The sequence below is a fragment of the Protomyctophum bolini genome (assembly GCF_963924005.1).
Source record: "Protomyctophum bolini genome assembly, chromosome: 17".
In the NCBI taxonomy this organism is placed as follows: Eukaryota; Metazoa; Chordata; class Actinopteri; order Myctophiformes; family Myctophidae; genus Protomyctophum; species Protomyctophum bolini.
In genome coordinates this window covers 34,825,492-34,845,420 of record NC_137878.1, presented here as the reverse complement: position 1 = coordinate 34,845,420, position 19,929 = coordinate 34,825,492, and the positions used below count along the sequence as shown (strand labels likewise).

Sequence of the window (19,929 nt, the reverse complement as noted above, 5' to 3'; positions counted from 1 at the left end):
GGAAGCCACGTCTATGGACTTTTAATGTTAGCTTTAAACAGTGAAGTCATGTGGCAGCCACAATGGGCAACAGCATCCACAGCGAGGCCCTCACTCCTGGACATAAGCAATAAATAAACAATAAACAATTGTTCAATACTGACAGCCGGTCTGCAAGTGGACTAAAGTCATGAATGTATGTATATAGTCTATAGACAATATTTTAGGCCAATAAAAAAAAGACTATTACCCACTCCACAACCCAGACAAAATATAAACTACTGATGTTGTAATAGTGTATTTTCCTGGTCTTAAAAGGCTGCATTACAGGGTGTGTTATATATTTGAAAAAACAGCAGTAGACAAATTGTTACAGATCAAAAAAAATTACATTTCTTTAATGAGCACACAGTGCAATAGGTTACAATTTATTTCATATTATATTACAACAGGGGACAGTCACACTAGAAGGACAACTAAACCATAAGCAGCCGCTTCATTTCTTGGCCCAATCTGCCTCTTCGTTCTTCTCCTTAATAACCTCGGTCAGGTAAGGGGTCAGGTAATGGACGTCCTGTGGAAGGCACATGGACAACGTGAGCATCCCTCACTAAAAACTCAACTTTTTACTACATCAAATTTGGCTAGGGCTCCAACTATAAATTAATTCCCATAGCGATTATTCTATAGATTACTTTTGCAATTAATTAATTGAGTCGAGCCCATTGGTCAAAAGTTTGTTTTCCTGTCCAGCTTCAAGGTATAAAGAAAGGAAGGATATCTAGGAAAGGATTCGTCACAATGAGGCAAACTGGAGGTTCAATGGAAAGTCAGTGAGAGGCATATGAATAAACACTATTACTGAATGATTACTGATCGGTTACCCGATGGCATTATCCGGTTAATTAACGGTTGTTGATTATTATTTTTTAATAGGCTACCCCAAATGTAATATGCATGTATACTATAGTATAGGCTACATCATTAACGTTGGTAGACGAATGAAAGTCTCTGTAATGTTTATGTTGTACTATCACTAAAAAACTATCTAAAATAAAGAGATTTAAAATCAGAACACGCATTTATTATTATGCAAATTAACCGTAAAGCTGATAAGCATACTCTGATATTTCTTCACGGTCGGCTAACCGGCTATCCGGTTACCCGTTGACATCCCTAATTGTGAATAATCGGTTTGGATAAATGCAGTCTTGTTTTTGTGCACTGTATTGAGTTACTGTATCTAAATAGTTCAGAGGCAGTTTCTGACCGCACAGCTGTTATCAAGAGACTTCTCAATATTTTGGCACACGCAGATTAGACACACCAACGGATCGACATGCGTTAACACCACCATCGGGGCCCATGGCGTAAATTCAAGTGCACGGGACCGAGACGGAGATTGATAATCTCCGTCAAATTAGTGCTATGAAAACTGATCGCATCGCTCTGCAGCCTAGGGGCGCTTGCTGACGATGGGCACATTTTATTAATGAATTAAATAGGCCCGGGCCCTCAAAGTGTTAACAACGTTCGGACATGCAGTCGAATGTGTCTGAGCGAATCAGAATTTTTGTCCTACACAATGATTAAATTCCCATTAACAATGAATGGAATGCAAATCGATGTTACTTCATGATTATGTACGATGATAAGAGCGCACCTCACTTAACACAGGTGTGATTTTTTTGTTCTTTGAAATAACTAGAACAGTTGGAGGGTGATCAGGTGTGATCAATTAGCTAATAAAGGGCGAGGTCACGCATCATTGTGATGTCAGAAGATCATTGTGATGTCAGAACAGGCCAGCTCCATATATGGAGATCTGGGGGTGATCTGGTTTGGGCCTTGTCCGGAGCCCGGGTAGAGGCTTTTGTGATGACAACCCGCAATCCGACAGACTTGACACCGGGCACTGCACTCCCTGTGGTGGTGTGGAACACGTGTGTCAAATTTGAAGTCGGTGGGGCCAATGGTTTTCAAGTTACGTGGATTACAGACGTACGTACATACACACACGTACAGGGACTTGGACTTGGTGCATAAATAGATAGATGACATGCATGTGTTTCCAGTGCATAGCCTACTGCTGGCGAGGGACACAGTGGTATGAACTGGGATTAAACAAAAACTAATCTCACCACAGAAGGGTGAAGGTTTTGTTAGGCAACGTCCCAATCTGTGTTGTGAAAAAGTGTGAAAGGATCTCCCCACATTAAGCACCGTTTTTCCTTAATAATTAGCACAATATTAAGTGGAATTATGTATGTTTAACCATCTGGTAACTGGCAAGTATCATCATAGTATTCCACCCCGTTTGGGGTGGCAGTGGCTCAGGATGTACAGCAATCACTTGGGAAACAGAAGGTTCCCAGTTCGAGTGTTTTAATTATTATGTTCCAATGTTCACCTTCAGAAACACATCCATTAATTGCAATTATTTGAATTGACAATAATCGTCAAGCAAATGTCATAATCATGACAGCCCTAACAGTTACCCCCCATCAAGGCCTACCTGCTCATATTGTGTCCACTGGTTTTTGGGCAGGATCTGCATCTTCATGCTGAGGTCTAGGGCTCTCTTAAGTCGGAACATCCGATCATTGTAGACCTTCTCTGGAATCCTCCGCAGTGCCTCCCTCACGGCGTCGTCCTCGTAGATGGTGTCATCACGCATCAAACCTTAACACACACACACACACACACACACACACACACACACACAATCACAAAATCAGGACACATTTGTGAGCTTGAAGATGAGCTACTTTTGAAACATTCGCTACAGTTTTAACACAAATCTTCTCACAAAATCTATAATCACTTATGGGGGTCGAGTCCCTGGCACCTAATATTTTCATATGGGGGTCAGCGGCCAAATACATTTAGGAGCCCTTGACATAAAAATGCTAAAGCAGTGATATACACTACACATGCCAGATTATTAAACCTGGTTATTCACTACCTCTAACCTAACTAACCTCACTAATCCAAAACGTATAGCCCCCATTCTACCAGTTATTATTATGCAATCAGACACTTTAGTTCAGAAATAGTTGGCAATTAATAATTTGTCCTGATTTAATGTCCATACCATGGTAAATGGTGCATTTATATAGCACTTTTATTCAAAGCGCTTTACATAGATTGATTGTGCATTACATTCACCCATTCACACAGACGCATTAATACACCGATGGCAGAGGAAACCATGCAAGGTACTAACCTGTACATCTGGAGCAATTAGGGGTTCCGTCTTGCTCAAGGACAGTTCGACACTAACCCTACGTTTTAACAGCGGGAGACCTTAGAGACCCACGGCGAGTGTCGCTTGAATTTCATTGGCTATTGCCCACTATCGCCGGGCGACGTCGCCCAAAAGATGAATTATTTTTATCTTTTCGGCCGACGTTCCCCCGCCCACTTTTCGACCATCGCCTGCTATCTCCTCTATCGCCAGTAGTTGCCGGGTCCCATTGACAAATAATTCACTTCCAGAAAATTCGTCTGGCTGTCGCCCGCTCTTAAAACGTAGGGTAACTCTGGGGGAGCCCGAGATCAAACTGTGAACCTCACAATTCCCATCCGGCCACTCTACACCCACTGCCGCACCATGAGTACATGGTGCCAAGACATTATGTTTCCTCTATCTATGTGATGACATGTCTTTGGGTAACCTTGCTTTAGATTATGTACACGTTACATTGTTCTTACCGATCTTGTTGAAGCCACACAGGTTATAATACCATTTTGAGAACCCTTCCAAGAGCCTCCCTGTCGCCGCCACTGTGAAGAGACAAGAAAGACACACAGGCAACAATTACTACAATATCAGGTCGGCTATTTTCGTAGATGTTTCATGTAGAGTAAAAACAGAAAGGACACACCCAAGGGACTCCGGTCAACCATGAAGGGTTTAAGTGATTAACCACATGAACGCTAATTTTTCTATTCAGTGGGCTAACATTCAGTGAAGTGAAGATAGCCGATCTACAAGTTCGCAAAACACGTCACAATGTAATTCGGCTATTTTCAGCAGAGATTTTGGTGGATGGAAAGTGGACTAAGGATAGAGCCCTGGAAGACTGCAGTCAACTAAAATAGTCATAATCCATCTGGACTGTTTTACTCATATAAAACTGATTTATTCCATCAGCACATACTTTATAAATGGGTCCAACTGCAAGGACTTAAGTTACAACTCAACACGAGATCACAGATAGAGGTGCCCGATCTTGACATCACATTTCTGTTGGCATTGACAAATTTGACAATAAATTGCCATACAGGCGTTGACACTAAGGGTTGCCCACCTGCACCTGGCAGGTTGAGTTTGCTTTCAGGTTGCCCAACTGGGCAAGTGCTCGTTTGAGAGGGGACGCAACCGTCTATAAACACAACATGGACGAGTTATCTGTTTAAACACCTGAACGTGGCCAGAGTGCTCTGTAACTGTCCTGTACTTGACCGACGGGCAAGTGCCTCTGAGACCATAGTGTCAACCCCTGCCATACAATGATCTAATTGTGTTTTTTGCAGTTAACACTGGAACATAAAAATGATTAAGTTATGTAATTAAAAACTGCACAGGGCCGATATGACAAATAACAAAAACATATGACTGATTTGACCGGTATATTCAATCTCAACAATGTACTACTATGGCTATAATGGTATATATGTAACTAATATTTTATAATTAATGAATTATAAATCATTGCGCTGCCAGGTGGACTGTGACAGAGTCAGAGGTCCTTGACCTGGAGGCAGTGTCACTCACTTCCATTTTTGACACAAATCTCACCTCCAGCCTCTGTCATTAGAGTGAAGTCACTGAAGTGACCCGGCTGACCTCAGAACAGATCACATAATTTAGGAACATATATAATATATAGATTAACAACGTTATTGACCCACATCAATTATTATTATTTAATTTTCTCATAATTATCAGACGTGTTTCAATTGGCTAATTTGGCTGTGTATTACATGTTTTTGGTAATAGCAGATTATTTATTTTGATTATTGGTACAGGTGGTTTGTGTATGTATATAAAGTTATTTTTCTTATCTGCCCTTTGCAAACAAACAGCAATGCATTTTCTATGTATAAAACATCCAATGACAAAAGGTACAATGAATCAAATCATTAAAGGCAACTATTTGTACGACAAATACGACAACTGAAACAAGCCACTGCATCAGATAACTGATCACAATGCACACATGGTACATATAGTGCTAACAGAATACAGTAGCAGGGCCTAAGTTAATATGCTAAATGGCCTATATTGTCAAAGATTATAGGACCAGATAACCAGACGGTAAATACTATCATGATATTATTTCCATCACCAAGCAAACCTATAAAAACCCCTCAGCTGACTGACTTCGTCGGTCTCACTCGTACGAAAATAGCAGATCTACAAGCTCACAACGCGTCGCGAACGCGACACGATGTGAGCTTGTAGATTTTCTATTTTCGTAACGTTAGCCTAGCCACGTTAGCAAGGCTAGTTAGAGGACATACACACCACAGAGAAGAGTGACCCCACATACACACACCACATGACGTTATTTAACGTTAACGAGCACTAGAACGATAAGAAACAATGTGAATAATAAACGAATATATTGTGTGTTTATAAGCGTTATAACTGTCCAGATAAAGAGTAAACACATGTCAGACAGTCAGAGAGAAGGGGAGATAAATTACCTGGTGCCCTCGACGCCATCTTGATACAGTGAGAACTTGAAGACCGACGAGAGCGGTGGAGCCAGGATTGTGGGAGCTCTCTTCCGGCATCTCCCGCCCTCTGTGCTGCGATTGGCTGTTCATGGCCACGAGCCCTCAGTCCATTGGACCAACAGAGTCGAGGCCTACTGTGGGCAGAGGGCAGAGCAATATCAATTCAATTCAAATCAGCTTGATTATTATTGGCACGAGAAAACATACGTTGACATTGCCAAAGCAAGTGTCAAAATATAATAAAACCAGTTGAAATGGGGAATACAGTTGGAGGGAGCAGGGAGGGGGACAGGCCGGGGGTACAGCATTTTGTAAACATATCCACCCCCACAGGCGGCAGTAGTGCGCCAACTGTAAAGCAAGAAACCTGACCCGGAAGTGCTGTCTGCGTTCATTGCTTACAATGACCATAGAGCTAGTTTTGTAAAACCAACTGGTAAAAAACAAAACCTCGCTCTGATCGTTCCATCCATCGACATAAAACGGCTGCTGTTGGGCCTCTGTTATTTTGTCTGGACTAAACGATAATACAATGTGTGATATAGAGACCTTGAGGTTATTCGTCAACGAGCGGCTGACGGCCGTGGCTGAGGACATTTTAGCAGTGTTTGTCAGAACTATAGTTGACTACCAGCAACAACTAGACCTGCAATGGAGACAGTCCTCTCAACAGCAAGGTTTGCCATGACTTATTTTAATTACATCTTAACAAACGGGTTTTGTAATTATATATCGTTTAATCACATGAATGATCAGCTTTGTAATTAAGCCAGTATCGATCGGGATACTAGTGTGTTTTCCACCAGTTGTTTGTATTTACTTAAGTTAAGGTAGCTCCGTTTGGAACCTCATATCGAAGCTAAAGCGTAGATATGAGGTTGATACATGCTAATGCTTTATAACGGCGGTTCTCAAATGTAATCGTGTGAAGGACCACCACAGACATGTATTTATATCCCCATTAGAGAATATTATGTGCCATGGGCCCCCATAACGGTAAATGGTGCATTTATATATAGTGTGTGTGTGTGTGTGTGTGTGTGTGTGTGTGTGTGTGTGTGTGTGTGCGCGTGTGTGTGTGTAGTGTAGTGTATTTGTTTACTAAAAGTATCTGCATCAATGACACCTGCGTGCCAGTTGGTCTTCCTGTAAACAAACAGTTGTTAGTCAAACATAACGCTTTCAGTGACTTTCAGTGATTTAGAAAACAGTATAAAAATCAAACCCACAAGAGAAGTAACATACCATATAACTTTTGGGAACATTCTACATTTGCTAATAGTTGTCACTTCAGAAAATAGGAGTATTCTTTATTGTACTTTATTTCATTATTATTGATTCATCACAATTTACCGGTAGGCATTAAGCAGATGCCTAACAAGCATAGGTTTACAATGAGTATGGCTATTACACACACACACACACACACACACACACACACACACACACACACACACACACACACACAGTATATTATATCACACACAACAAACACACTGTAGTTCAGAAGGTTCTTTGTTAGTGGTTATTAAGTCCAACATTTAATTTGTCTTTTTTTAATAATTGGATGACTCCCCAATCATCCAAATTGCTTTTGTGATCTGTTTTTTATTAAACAACGTTTAATAAAAGCACTCGTCGAAGTCACTAAACGGCCCTGCGTACCACCTGTTTCGAATTTGCACATAATGCAGGAGGTAGCAGTGTGACCCGTTAATAAAAACGAGTGCTTTCAAACTCCAACAAGAGGATAATCAAGCTTTCCCTACAGCTGCAATGTTGGTGAGTTTAACATTGTTTAATACAAGCAGATCGCAAAATAAATTTGGATGAGTGGGGAGTCAATGGAGGGTATTGCAACTCTAGATTCATCCCATTCCCACATCTAGAGTTGCAAATTGTGGCTATAGCCATTGGCTATAGTGCTGGATGCCAATTAATGCTCAGGAAAAAAGGAAACGGAGTTAGTTAGGGAAAGAATAATCTAAGAAATGGTTTATATGCCGGCACGAGCTCTTAAACTTCTCATACTTCTGCTGGTCGCTGACACCAGCCAGGGTGCGTTCTGGTTATAACATGGGCTGGCCAACTGGGAGAAAGTTGTAATCTACTGTAGATATTATTAATATAAGCATATTATAGACAGATGCTAGGTGCATTGTTCACTATCCTATATAGTTAAATATACAGATTATTTTGGAGGATATTGATGATGGGTTCTTGGTCTACCTCATATTTATTATATAATATTTATTATTATTATCAATGAATCGACAGAAGGAACTAAAAAATTTAGTTCCTTCTGTCGATTCATTGATAATAATAAATTATTATTCTCTATTACAATCTATATACAATCTATTTAGCTGATTATATTGACAAAAAGATAGACACATTAAATGTATCTATCTTTTTGTCAATATAATCAGCTAAATAGATTGTAGCCGCGATGTACAACTCTAGATTTTGTTATTATGGGATGAATCTAGAGTTGCAATACCCTCCATTGACTTCCCAGACATGTTATGACTCATAACATGTCTACGCCTGGATTTTTATGAAACAAAGGCTCGGCAGTTGAAAGAGGATAATTCAAGCTTGGCCTAGAGCTGCAATGTTGGTGAGTTTAACATAGTTTACTACAAGCAGATCGGGAGTCAATGGAGGGTATTGCAACCCTAGATTCATCCCATTATAAACTAAATCTAGATTAGCAAATTGCGGCTAAATAGATTGGTCAGATTAACCACTTACGCCATATTTTATACGTTGTCATACAAACAAATTGCATACAACAAAAAGGGCTATCTACAAGCTCACAAGGTCTCATATCGTGATGTGTTGTGTAAGCTTGTAGATCTGCTATGTTTTTGCTCATGTTGACTGGTGGATGTCTTAGAGAGGGAACACAGAGTGGGAATTCTAAAGCACATTCGCTCTCACTATTTAAAGTTGAAATCCACATCTTTCATGATCTACCAGGGGTTCGAACCCAGTGCTCCTGCCTGAGTTCAGCTTTAATTTAGTTTTTCTTTGATGCAATGCATCGTGTCAACCAGTAGGTGTCCCACCTGACCACAGAATGTAAACGCCTCAATAGAAGAGCAGAGAGACTAAGTATTAAACCTTTTTTCAGGTTGAATTGCTGCTATAGAGTGTTTGTTCAGGGTTTTACTAATCTCTCTAGCTCTTTAGTAAACACAACATACATTTTCAGGTGTGTTGACTATTTCATCCATCAGCAGAGTGCTTTCACCAGAAGACATGAAAATGTAGTGTTTGCCGTTCCATAATGAATGAAAAAGAACACAGCAGTGTTGATTTCGTTGACTAAAACTAAGACGAAAAATTGCTCATCGACTACCCTTTTTCACTGACAAACTAAATGGAAACTACATGAAAACTAAGCTATGATGACTAAGACTAAATATGTTGACAATTTCGTCAACAAATAAACTAGACAAATGTTAGGAAAGGACTAGTGGACAAGAGATCCAGTATAAGTCATTGTACACTTGGTTGCATGCTGAAAATAGCAGATCTACAAGCAATGCGTTGTGAGCTTGTAGATCTGCTATTTTCAGAAAGTGTAAAATCTGTCATTACAACGGCATCAAGGCCTGCCAAAATAAATTTTAGTCGACTAAATCAACTGTAGATTTAGTCGACTAAAATCGCATGACACTTAGTCGACTAAAACTAGACTAACACTAAAACATTCCAGGTGACTAAAATGTGACTAAATCTAAAATTTAGATTTAGTCACATTTTAGTCACCTGGAATGTTTTAGTGTTAGTGTTAGATTCTAAATGAAGTTTCAGTCCAAAGACTATGACTAAACTAAAATAGAAATTTGCTGCCAAAAACAACACTGGGCAGGTGCCCATATATATATATACTCTCTATCTCTCTCTTGGGCATCAATAATACAAGTGCTTTATTCAAAACATTTACTGTGACATTTCGAGCTACACACTCTTTTAGAGCAATAAAGCACTTTGAGTCCTACTAGAGTTCTATTCCAATTCCATGATGAACATACACATGGATCCTGCCATAGATACTGGCATTGTATTCCAGCATGTTTTGTCAAAACAACTGCAATGCAATATAGAGTATACTTAAACATTTCTCTCTTTTAAAAATCAATAATACAAAAAATGCACCTGTTCATTTAGTGGGGCTAAAACACCTTTGCATCATTTAGATATGTGGTTCTCAGTCCAGGGACCCCAAACTGCAGATTCCACGTGGCTTTAATTAATATAATATTCAGATAATGAAATCTTACTTTAAATGTGAAGTGCAGAATAAATAACACTGTAATTTTATACACGTATGGTATCTAAAGAGCACAAAGCACCTTTCTGAACGTACCAAGTATCGTGAGACTTCCCACCGCTACCTGTCTATCAGTCAAATATCGCGATACTTCCGAGCCAGAAACGATACCTGCTGCTGTTTAGATCCTCAAATAAAATTATATACTGTGCACATCGAAAAGCAAGTGATTAGAAAACAACCTGTGATATTTCTTCTTTTATATTCCTGAACCGATTATATGACAAAGGTCTCAATTGTTCAGAAATAATGGCTCCCATTTCCTTTCCTTCTCTAAGTTTCCTTGCCGTAAACAAGGAAGTGAACGACATGCGCGAAACAGCAAGCAGTACGGTGAAGAAGGAGAGGCCAATAAATAAATAATCTGATTTATTTTTTAAATTTATTTTTGAGGGGCGCTAGCCCCTCCTATATACAGGTTTACCCTCACAAAAACATGCAGTAATCCTGGTCTCTAAACTACCTCCCCCTGGCCAGCTGGGGCGCCTGATGGAGGGGAAAGGAACTGGTCGGAATACACGCTACGTCCGTCCGGGGAAACTCCCCCTGTCGGGTGAAAAGAAGCAGCTTGGACTCCTCATGCATAGAAGGAAGCATGAGGTCAGTCTGCTGCCCCCCCCCCCAGGTTGGCAGAGGAAGTGTAGTTCCCAGGATTACATTAGATAATTGACACTGGGTGAAAAAATGGGTTGCAAAATCGTGGGATGAAAATAAAATCAGAATGAATAGATCTGGGCAGAGGCCAAATGATTAATTAATGAATACCTAGCAGGAGATGTGTTAAGTTTACCAAATTGATTAGAAAATGTTTCATTTTCGGGCAAAATATTGGCCAAAGTTGGCAATCGGTCGCCTAGGACTCAACAAAATCGGGATCGGCATCGAACTCAAAATTGTGGCATCGGTTGGGCTCTAGAACCATCCAGCTCTGTTTGCCAGACTTCAGGTAAAATTAACTAACATTACTGTTAATGTAGGTCTACTTAGCTTAACAATTAACATAGCAAGTGACTAATGTTGACGTTTATCGTTTATCTCTATGTTCGTTACATTATACTAATGTAAACTAAATGAATTAAGCTTTCTTCAAATTAGCTATTTATCTTCATAGCTAAGATGTGCGTTCTTTTTTAAAACTATTTAGCCAGACTAGCCACTCAACAGTGAAGGGATTTTTATCTCTGCAACATCCCGTTACCATTGTGAGTGCTCTATGTTCTCTTGTTAGGCACTTGAAATTGTAAGAGTTGAGGCAATTCATTTCATTGGACTTGGTTCCACAGATGCAAATTGTGAAAATAGTTGATGTACTTGCTCACAATGCCTCATGACACGCTGTAAGCTTATTGCAGTCCCAAAGGAAACTATCATAATTTTGTACATGATGATCCGGTCCCTGTCTATTGGAAATGCGGAAATGGCTTTTTCTCGGGTGTTTTATTCTTCTTCCCGTGAACACAGCACATGTGTGTGTGTTTGTGTGTCGGCAATCGACCGGGGGTGCGATAAAAAAATAAAGTAAATGATGCTGGAACGGTAAAATGAACGGGCGAAATAGATTTGGCAGTGTATGAGTTAAATCAAGGGTGCAAGCATGACTAGTTTTCACGATATAGAACTTTCTTACCGGGTGCACGGTCTGGAAAGGTAACTTTACAATAAGTCTCTAACAAAGAGAACACCAGCACTCACGGAACAGTCCTTTAAGGCACTTGTATTTATATATGCTGAAGTAGGCGTGGTATGCTGCAGAGCAGATGACAACGCATGCGTTTTGGTGTCAAGCCTTCATCAGTGTTGTGTGTGTGTGTGTGTGTGTGTGTGTGTGTGTGAAATAGAATCTGCCTCAGGTCTAAATAAGCTAATTGATCAGTGTTTGTCTCATTTTCTATTCGACTAGACTTCCTCCCTGGCTGTGAAGAGGAAGTAGCCCCCGATCACCAGAATAGGTGCCCCAGTCTGGTCCAGAAGGAACCAGCGCCTCTACAGATCAAACAGGAAGAGGAGGAGCTACTTCTGAGACCAGAGGAGGCGGCTGGGTCAGTGTTGGCAACATTGGCATCACATAAAACCAGAGACACAGAGCCTGTAGCCAGCACCTCAACTCAGCACATGAACGCACAGGCTGATGCAGGGGACTATGGAACATCGCAAGCGACTAGTGAAGTCCAGCTGCTCTCTTCCAACTGTTCCGAATCTGAGGTCACTGAAGACAGTGAAGAGTGGGAGCCTGAGGAGACTAGCGAAGATCAGTCGGATCTTCACTGGTCTCCGTCATCGCACAAAACAAAACAAGCGAAAGGACAACGGTTGACTTTGAGTAACAAGGTGCCTAAAGACCTGACATTAACCAAACAAACCTCCTCCGCCACGACAAGTCGCAGAGGGCAGGAAACCTTTAGTTGTTCAAAGATTCAACGGGTCCAAGGGGGTTCGTTTATGGTGCACTCATTCAAGTACAAGCAGCAATCGGTCGGCCAGTACAGCTGTACAGTTTGTGGTAAAGCGTTTAGTCGAAATGAAAGCCTGAAAAGGCACATGATGACGCACACAGGAGAGAAACCTTTTATTTGTCCAATCTGTAGCAAAGGTTGTGGGCAAATGAGTGACCTGAAGAAGCACATGAGGAGCCATACAGGGGAAAAGCCATTTACTTGTGAGGCTTGTGGCAAAAAGTTTACTCGTACTGAAACTCTGAAGAGGCACATGGCCTTAACGCATGCAGGGGAGACACCATTTTATTGTACAGTTTGTGGCGAACAATTTGGCCAAAGTGCAAGTCTAAGGAGTCACATGGAGATCCATGCAGGACAGAACCATGGGCAACAGTGACAAGGGCTTAAAGACTGCCTCTGAGCTGAAACCCTCATAATGTAGACTAAACATGATCAGTCATTCCAATACAGAAAGTCATAGTTTCTTATTATTATCATACACCTGTTTTGAACTTGATATAACCCCTTTTAATTATACCAGTATTTCCCTTTCAATAGTCGGTAGTCATTGTTAAATGAACATTAACATAAAGGCTGCTTTCCGCATGACTGCTGAAAACACTATTTTAAGTTTACTCCCATTTTTAATGAAGGACAACCAAAATTTGACATAGTTAAGTTTAGTGTGTATATACGGTATCTACATGTGGCCCTATTTCCGTCAGTGCTAAATCCCTGGCTTATCCCTAAACTTCTTTGCCTTTTTACTATTTTGAAAATCTTTTTTGAATCATTCAAATAGCTGATCTACAAGCTCACAACGTGTTGATGTAGATTGGTTAGATGAACAATTTTAATGTTTTAATCATTAATGTATTTAATGTCTCAAAATTAGTAAAAAAAAAAAGGCTAAGAAGTTTGTTTAGCACTGACGAAAATAGGGCCCATAGTGTCTAGTGTCTGACTTTTTACTAATTAGTGTGCATCTATATTGTTGGTTGGAAGACCATTAACTGACACTAGAGTGCAATCTTGTTGGTTTTTAACTCGCAGCACTACATTATGCCAATAGCATCTGATCAGTTTGAGTTCAATAGGTGTAAGACTATGTTTCTTACATAAGCGTTGTTTATACTAACTAAAATCAAAGAGAAAATGTATTTTGTTAAAGTCCTTCTAAAACATTAAAATACTGCAAGCTTTTAAATTAACTGTTTCTGACTTGAAATACCCTATATTCTCTGCTGTCTGCCCTTCTCACAACTATCCTCTAACTAGAGGATAGTTGTGAGTAGGACAACAAAAACGTCAGCTACAGCCCTGGGGCTGAGTTCCACAAGCAAAATTAAAGCAAAATACCCTGGATTTTTCTCTTTTTCGGCAGAATCGCACCTGGCAGCCCAGGGGGGCCCTGACATTTTGTCTAGTCCAGGGGCCCTTGAGGAGGTAAATCTGGCCCTGGGCTCTATTTTCGTCCTAAACTACTTTGCCTTTTTCTTTCTTTTTAAAAAAAAACTATTTTTAAACATTTTTGAATAGTTCAACTAGCTGATCTACATTGACACATTGTGAGCTTGTAGATTGGCTATTTTAACTATTCAAAAATGTTTTTCAAAGTAGTTTAAGGTTAAGGGATTTAGCATGGATGAAAATAGATCCCTATATCTTTTCAACATCGCACTTCTTCATAGAAAATGTAAAGTGGAAATGTTGGCATAGCATTTTATATTACAAATCTGTAAGAATAAAACTGCAGGCCATTAACGCGGGTGTCATGTTAACAAGAGTATTGTATAACAACTGTCTTAATTCACCCTTTAAAACACAGACACACTTATTTATTTGATTTATTCACTCCGTTTGTTTGTTTTTTTCAAATGACGCTGTTGATATTTAGATATATGCAAATCTGGCATATATCTGATGAAATGACTGTATATAACTTTAAAATATTGTAATGCATATGGGGGGGGGAATTTAAAAAAAGTGTAAATTAGTTTATGTTGTAGATGTAGAGTGTGAGTGCCTTTGCTGTACGTCGTTCCAAATACTTACTAGGCAAACGACTTGTATGTGAACAAGGATTACATAGGAATAGCCTTTCTTCTAAACACAGCCATTGTCTGTGTGATAACAGCCAATGGCTGTTGTAATTTAATGACATTCTGACTTGGTTTTTCGTAGTGCCTAAGTAATAACAGTCTCATCTGTTGTGTCTAGTAGCAAGAGCGCACCTGACTTTGTCAAAGCTGATGTCATTACCTCGGTAATGTCACCTCTGCACCTCGTCAATATCATGGAGGGTCGTAAAAACACCCATTCTGATCAAACGGGAGTCAGGGTGCTATTGTGCATGTTGGCTCACTGGAGCCAGCCACACACACACACACACACACACTATTGCATGTTTGCTTTGACAAGAGGGTCCTCTGCCTGAAGTTTGTCAGCAGTATTTATGTAACAGTCCCAACATGGCAACGTTAACAGTTCAACATTCTATCAGTCTAATAACTAGAGTGGGTATGGGTATCATTCACATTTTTTTTGCTCTGTAATATCACAAAATAAAAAAGGTTAAAAAAAGAAAATACATTTCTCAGTTTCTGATGTGTTTATTTGTAACTCTTTTTTAGTGCATTTTTATGTTTCAACACACCTTTTTGTATGAAAATGGTTATAGTTGACTAATTATCCAAATACTTAATAAAACATGCTATGGCTGTAGCGTCACCAGAAGGTGTTTGTGTGTTTATTCTCACAACACATTCAGAAACTAGAGATCCTCCATGGAGGACGTATGGTTGATCAGTAACAGATTTATGTGGATTTGATATGGTAATCAGACAACTGCATACTATCAAAAACTGGATTTTAAATGGCAGGTTTCAGCACAGAGGCACTTTATAATCTGCTAATGGAAGAATAGCTTCACTCCAGGACCTGCATGCAATTTAAAGCTAGAATCCATTGATTGGTTACTTTAACAGTTTGTAAAAAAAAAAAGACAAGCTGGGTTAGGCGGCACAGATTTATACAACATAAGAATAACCCAATAAGCCCAGGCCTTGTTTCCATTGAGATCACAACTATTTTAGTGAAGATTGAAAAAGGTAGTCAATCAACATTTCTTAACAACTTGATTTGGTGGCAAGCTCTGGTTTGGACATGGTTAAAATGTTGGTCTTTGACTTTACGTTTCACTTGTTGAATATAAACTGGTAGTCTTTGTCTTTACATTTCACTGGTTGAATATAAACTGGTAGTCTTTGTCTTTACATTTCACTGGTTGAATATAAACTGGTGAAGCTTATTGTGAGCCGTAACAGTAGCCAGCCCAGTACTAACAACTGCATTCTTTCAGGACATTCAGTCACAGTGCAGAGAAGAGACCAGGGTAGCCAGTTGGGGTCCGTCAACACAACCCTGCATACAACTCAAAGTAAGCTCTTTTCAACAGCAGCCGGGAGAGAGCATTACACAAACTAGACTACATGACGCTGATTCTTCTCCTTATTTCAACTTTTTGTTATATTTTACGTTAATTAATGATTCATTATAAATATTGAACCAATGAAACGCATCAACAAGAGCTTGTGACTGAATAATAACTACACTGATTCCATTGAAACAGGTTGTGATTATTTAATATTAATATAAATATTTATATTCATATTCTGTTTTTACATTTCTAGAAAAGCTTTTAATGTCCTCTTGATTTCAAAACGCACTATTTTTTTTTACCAACAATATCCTTCTCTTAGCACTGGCACAGAATGCACCGTGGTTTAGAGCTGGTGAGGACAGCTGGCATGATGAGGCTGACCACGATAATATGCCTGCACTCCAAGGTAAGCTCCCTCAACCAGTAACAACAGAAGACTATTGTTGTATTAAACCCATTAAGCCATTAGGCCGATTCGACAAATACCTTCTAAATAAGTAGTTTTCAAAAGTGATATGTATCTGTATGCAGACCCGACCCCCCCCCCCCCCCCCAGAAGAGAAGATTATTTCAAGATTTTTTAAAAATGTTCCAAAATAGCAGATGTACAAGCTCACAGTGGGGCACGAAGTGAGCTTGTATATCTGCTATTTTTAAGAATTTGTGTTTAACCCACTGTTGTAAATCCTAAGAGTTTTCTGAAAAAAACTAAAACAATGTTGCTATATCCTATAGCTAAAGTCTAAAATGACACAGATACTTTCCCGGTTTTAATGGGCTAATGATAAAAATAAACGTTAGTTCACTAACTGGCTGTGTTACCAGGCATGTTGAACATTGAAGTATAGATCCCTGGGGGTCTCCGCTCAATTAAGTGTTTAAGGTTTAAATTGTTAGTGACTTCAGATTTTATGCTCTTGGTAAATAAGAAGAGTCATAACTGCAACTGCTGATGTTCTTGGGGAAAGGAGAAATATGATATAAAAATGTGACCTTTATCTTACAATTGAAATAACACTTGCAGAGTCAAGTGCTGTCGCCTCACAGCTAGATTCCCGCTGGGGACGCTGTGGGCGTGTTCTCTCCTCCGTGTCATCAGTGCCCTAGGTGGGGTTGACAAAAGAGTTTGCATGTTCTCCCCGTGTCCCCTAGGGTCACAAAAAACATGCAGTAATCTTGGTCTCTGTACTGCCTCCCACTGGTCAGCCGGGCGCCTGATGGAGGGGAAAGGAACTGGTTGGAATAACGTGTTCCTTCCACGCACTACGTCCTACCAGGGAAACTCCCCCCTATCAGGTGAAAAGAAGTGGCTTGGACTCCTCATGCATTGAAGGAAGCATGAGGTCAGTCCGTTGGTCTCCCCAGTTTGGTAGCGCCAAGGATTACATTAGACAATTGACACTGGGTGAAATAATGGGTTACACAAAGCGTGGAATAAAAATAACACTAAAATCTAAAAAGGTTACGTTGGCTCTCATTTCATCTTTTGTCTAGACTTCCTTCCAACTCCTGTCCGTAAAGAGGTTTCCCTTGAGCAGCAGAAGAGGGGCCCCAGTCAGATCCAGGAGGAACCAGAGCCTCCACAGATAAAAGAGGAACAGGAGGATTTAATTCAAGCACCAGAGGAGGCTGATGGGTCAACACGGACTTTACTGTCAGTGAAAAGTGAAGTTTACAATAAAAACAGAGAGACAATGCCTCAACCCAGCACCTCAACCGAACACATGAAAACACAAGTTGATGTAGAGGAGCGTGGAACGTCACAACCAACTAGTGATGTCCAGCTCCTTTCTTCAAACTGTTCTGACACTGAAGACAGTGATGAGTGGGAGGAGACCAGGGAAGAACACTCAGCCCTAAACACAATGACATCACACGAGGCGGAAAATGTGTCGGGATTAAGGTCATCTTTGGTTTACAATTTGTCTCAGGACTTGAACTCATCTGATACAACACAATCTTTAGGAAATTGCTCAGCAAATAAACCATTTAGTTGTACAATTTGTCCGAGAGGTTATTACCATATCGATGATCTGAGAAAACACATGATGATTCACACAGGCAAGAAACCCTTTACTTGTGTAGTGTGTGGCAAAGGTTTTACTCGAAATGCAAGTGTGAAGATGCACATGAGAATACATACAGGGGAAAAACCCTTCAGTTGTACAGTTTGTCGCAAAGACTTTTATCATATGGGTGATATGAAGAAACACATGAGGACTCACACAGGGGAGAGGCCTTTTTATTGTACAATTTGTGGTAAAGGCTGGACTACCAAGGGATATCTGACACAACACATGAGGAGTCACACAGGAGAAAAACCCTTTAAATGTGCAGTGTGTGGCAAAACCTTCAGCGTAAGTGGAAATCTGAACGTGCACATGAGAACACATGCAAGAGAGTAAACTTTTAGTTGTACAGTGTGTGGAAAAACATTTGGCCAAAGTGCATACCGGTATCTGAAGATACACATGGAGTCATACAGAAAGCAAACCTGTTAGTTGAACAGCAACAAAGAAGCTGAAGGCTGAAACATATCTCACACAGATAAAACATGCACATTATGCATATATCATGTACCATATGTCTACATTTCATATTGCTCAGATTAACATTGTTTTCTTTCTCTCTTTCCACCTTTCTTGAAACTTGAATGATGGAGTCAAGGCTTCAAAAAGAGGGGAAACAAATTCAAGAATGTGGTTTCTTATTTAAAAAACATAAGCATTTTAAAGTCTGCTAGACAACAATCTGGCTCGCAAGACTACAATCAATGTAACTTATTTAACACTGCTTTCAATAAAGGAAAATGTTGAAACCCATGAGTAGTCCTAGTGAGGTTATTTAAGAATTCTGATGTACACATGATGAAAACACTGAAGCTACTAAACAGACAAACATACCCTCAATCACACACACACACACACACACAGTGTACAGTAGCTTAATGAGCTATATCTCTATGGGTGGCTGGCCCACACGCAGTCCAAGCATGGAGAAAGTAAACACAGATGAGGCTCATCAAGTTCTCTAACCTCTATGCAGCATGAAATCCCAGCACACGCACGGCATGAAGTACCAGCACAGACACGCAACAGCAACAATAATGAGCCATGTCATCGCTGTCAGGTGGAAACCTTGTATGTCCAAAAAGTGTTAAAAGATTTTCAGAAATAGCAAAAAATAGCAGATATACAAGCTCTCACTGTACTGCTTGTGCATGCCCAAATTGCCCATTATGTTTGCTTTACACGTTGCCTGCCAGTGTTGTTGGAACTAACGGGTTACAAAGTAACACTCTGAAAATCAAATACTTTTTAACTAGTAATGCAAATATTTACTCTGGAATGTATCTGGAATATCTGTGATATATTCATTGACCAATATTTGTTTGTGTATAAGATATTTTCGAATAAGCAATATGGGTCCCCCATCTCTCCAGCTCTTTAATAAACAGAAACAAATATTTTGCAAAATAATTTCCAACCAAGCAGGAGAGCGTACCCATTTCTCCACTTCAATTTGATGTGGTTCCGGTTCCACTTTCGTCTGCCCTTTTGTTTGTGTCAACACTTCAAAATTAATTATTTATCCTGTAGTGTATACTGTATGAGTTCTGTCTCTTGGTATCCCCACCTGAATTTATATTCTGTTTATTAAAGTGCGGGAGAGACAGTTACTGAGCAAACACTCTAGTCTATACTATAGCAATCATCACGATCTGAAAATATAGTTTAACACTTAATAAGTAGGAAGCACTGCACTTACAGTCAGTGCAGCTAGTGCTTGAGTAAATGTACTTAGTTGCGGTGCCTGAGTGGCACAGTGTTATATAAAGTAAGTGCCTGCCCACCGCTGCCTAGGTTGTGGGTTCGAATCCACCGTGGTGCATAAGCCAACACAATTGGCCTGTGGTCGGGTGAGGGAAGCAGAGCAGGAAGGGTGATATCACTCCGGGCTGGGGCGGCACTTGCAGCAGGGAC

General features: G+C 40.0%; 2 protein-coding genes and 1 long non-coding RNA gene across 3 annotated transcripts in view; 1 reads left to right on the top strand and 2 right to left on the bottom strand.

The window, feature by feature from the left end:
- Positions 1–19,929, bottom strand: part of chrac1 (chromatin accessibility complex subunit 1) — a 269,061-nt gene that overhangs the window by 14,794 nt on the left and 234,338 nt on the right. The gene's annotated exons all lie outside the window — the stretch shown is intronic.
- uqcrb (ubiquinol-cytochrome c reductase binding protein) lies at positions 347–5,771 on the bottom strand. Its single transcript, XM_080787317.1, has 4 exons — positions 5,695–5,771; positions 3,694–3,765; positions 2,495–2,661; positions 347–553 (listed from the first exon to the last, which is right to left on the bottom strand). The coding sequence occupies exons 1-4, from the start codon at positions 5,711–5,713 to the stop codon at positions 476–478; spliced, it is 336 nt and encodes a 111-aa protein (XP_080643443.1). The 5' UTR covers positions 5,714–5,771; the 3' UTR covers positions 347–475.
- Positions 6,152–18,768, top strand: LOC308331357. The gene is made up of 4 exons (XR_013965583.1): positions 6,152–6,404; positions 15,866–15,943; positions 16,266–16,352; positions 17,441–18,768. It is a non-coding gene; the product is annotated as an uncharacterized lncRNA (long non-coding RNA).

Coding starts and splice junctions, on each gene's coding strand:
- uqcrb (XM_080787317.1), bottom strand. Junction 2,662..3,693: donor GTGTGGCTTCAACAAGATCG/GTAAGAACAATG, acceptor GTGTGTGTTAAG/GTTTGATGCGTGATGACACC. Junction 554..2,494: donor AGTGGACACAATATGAGCAG/GTAGGCCTTGAT, acceptor TGCCTTCCACAG/GACGTCCATTACCTGACCCC.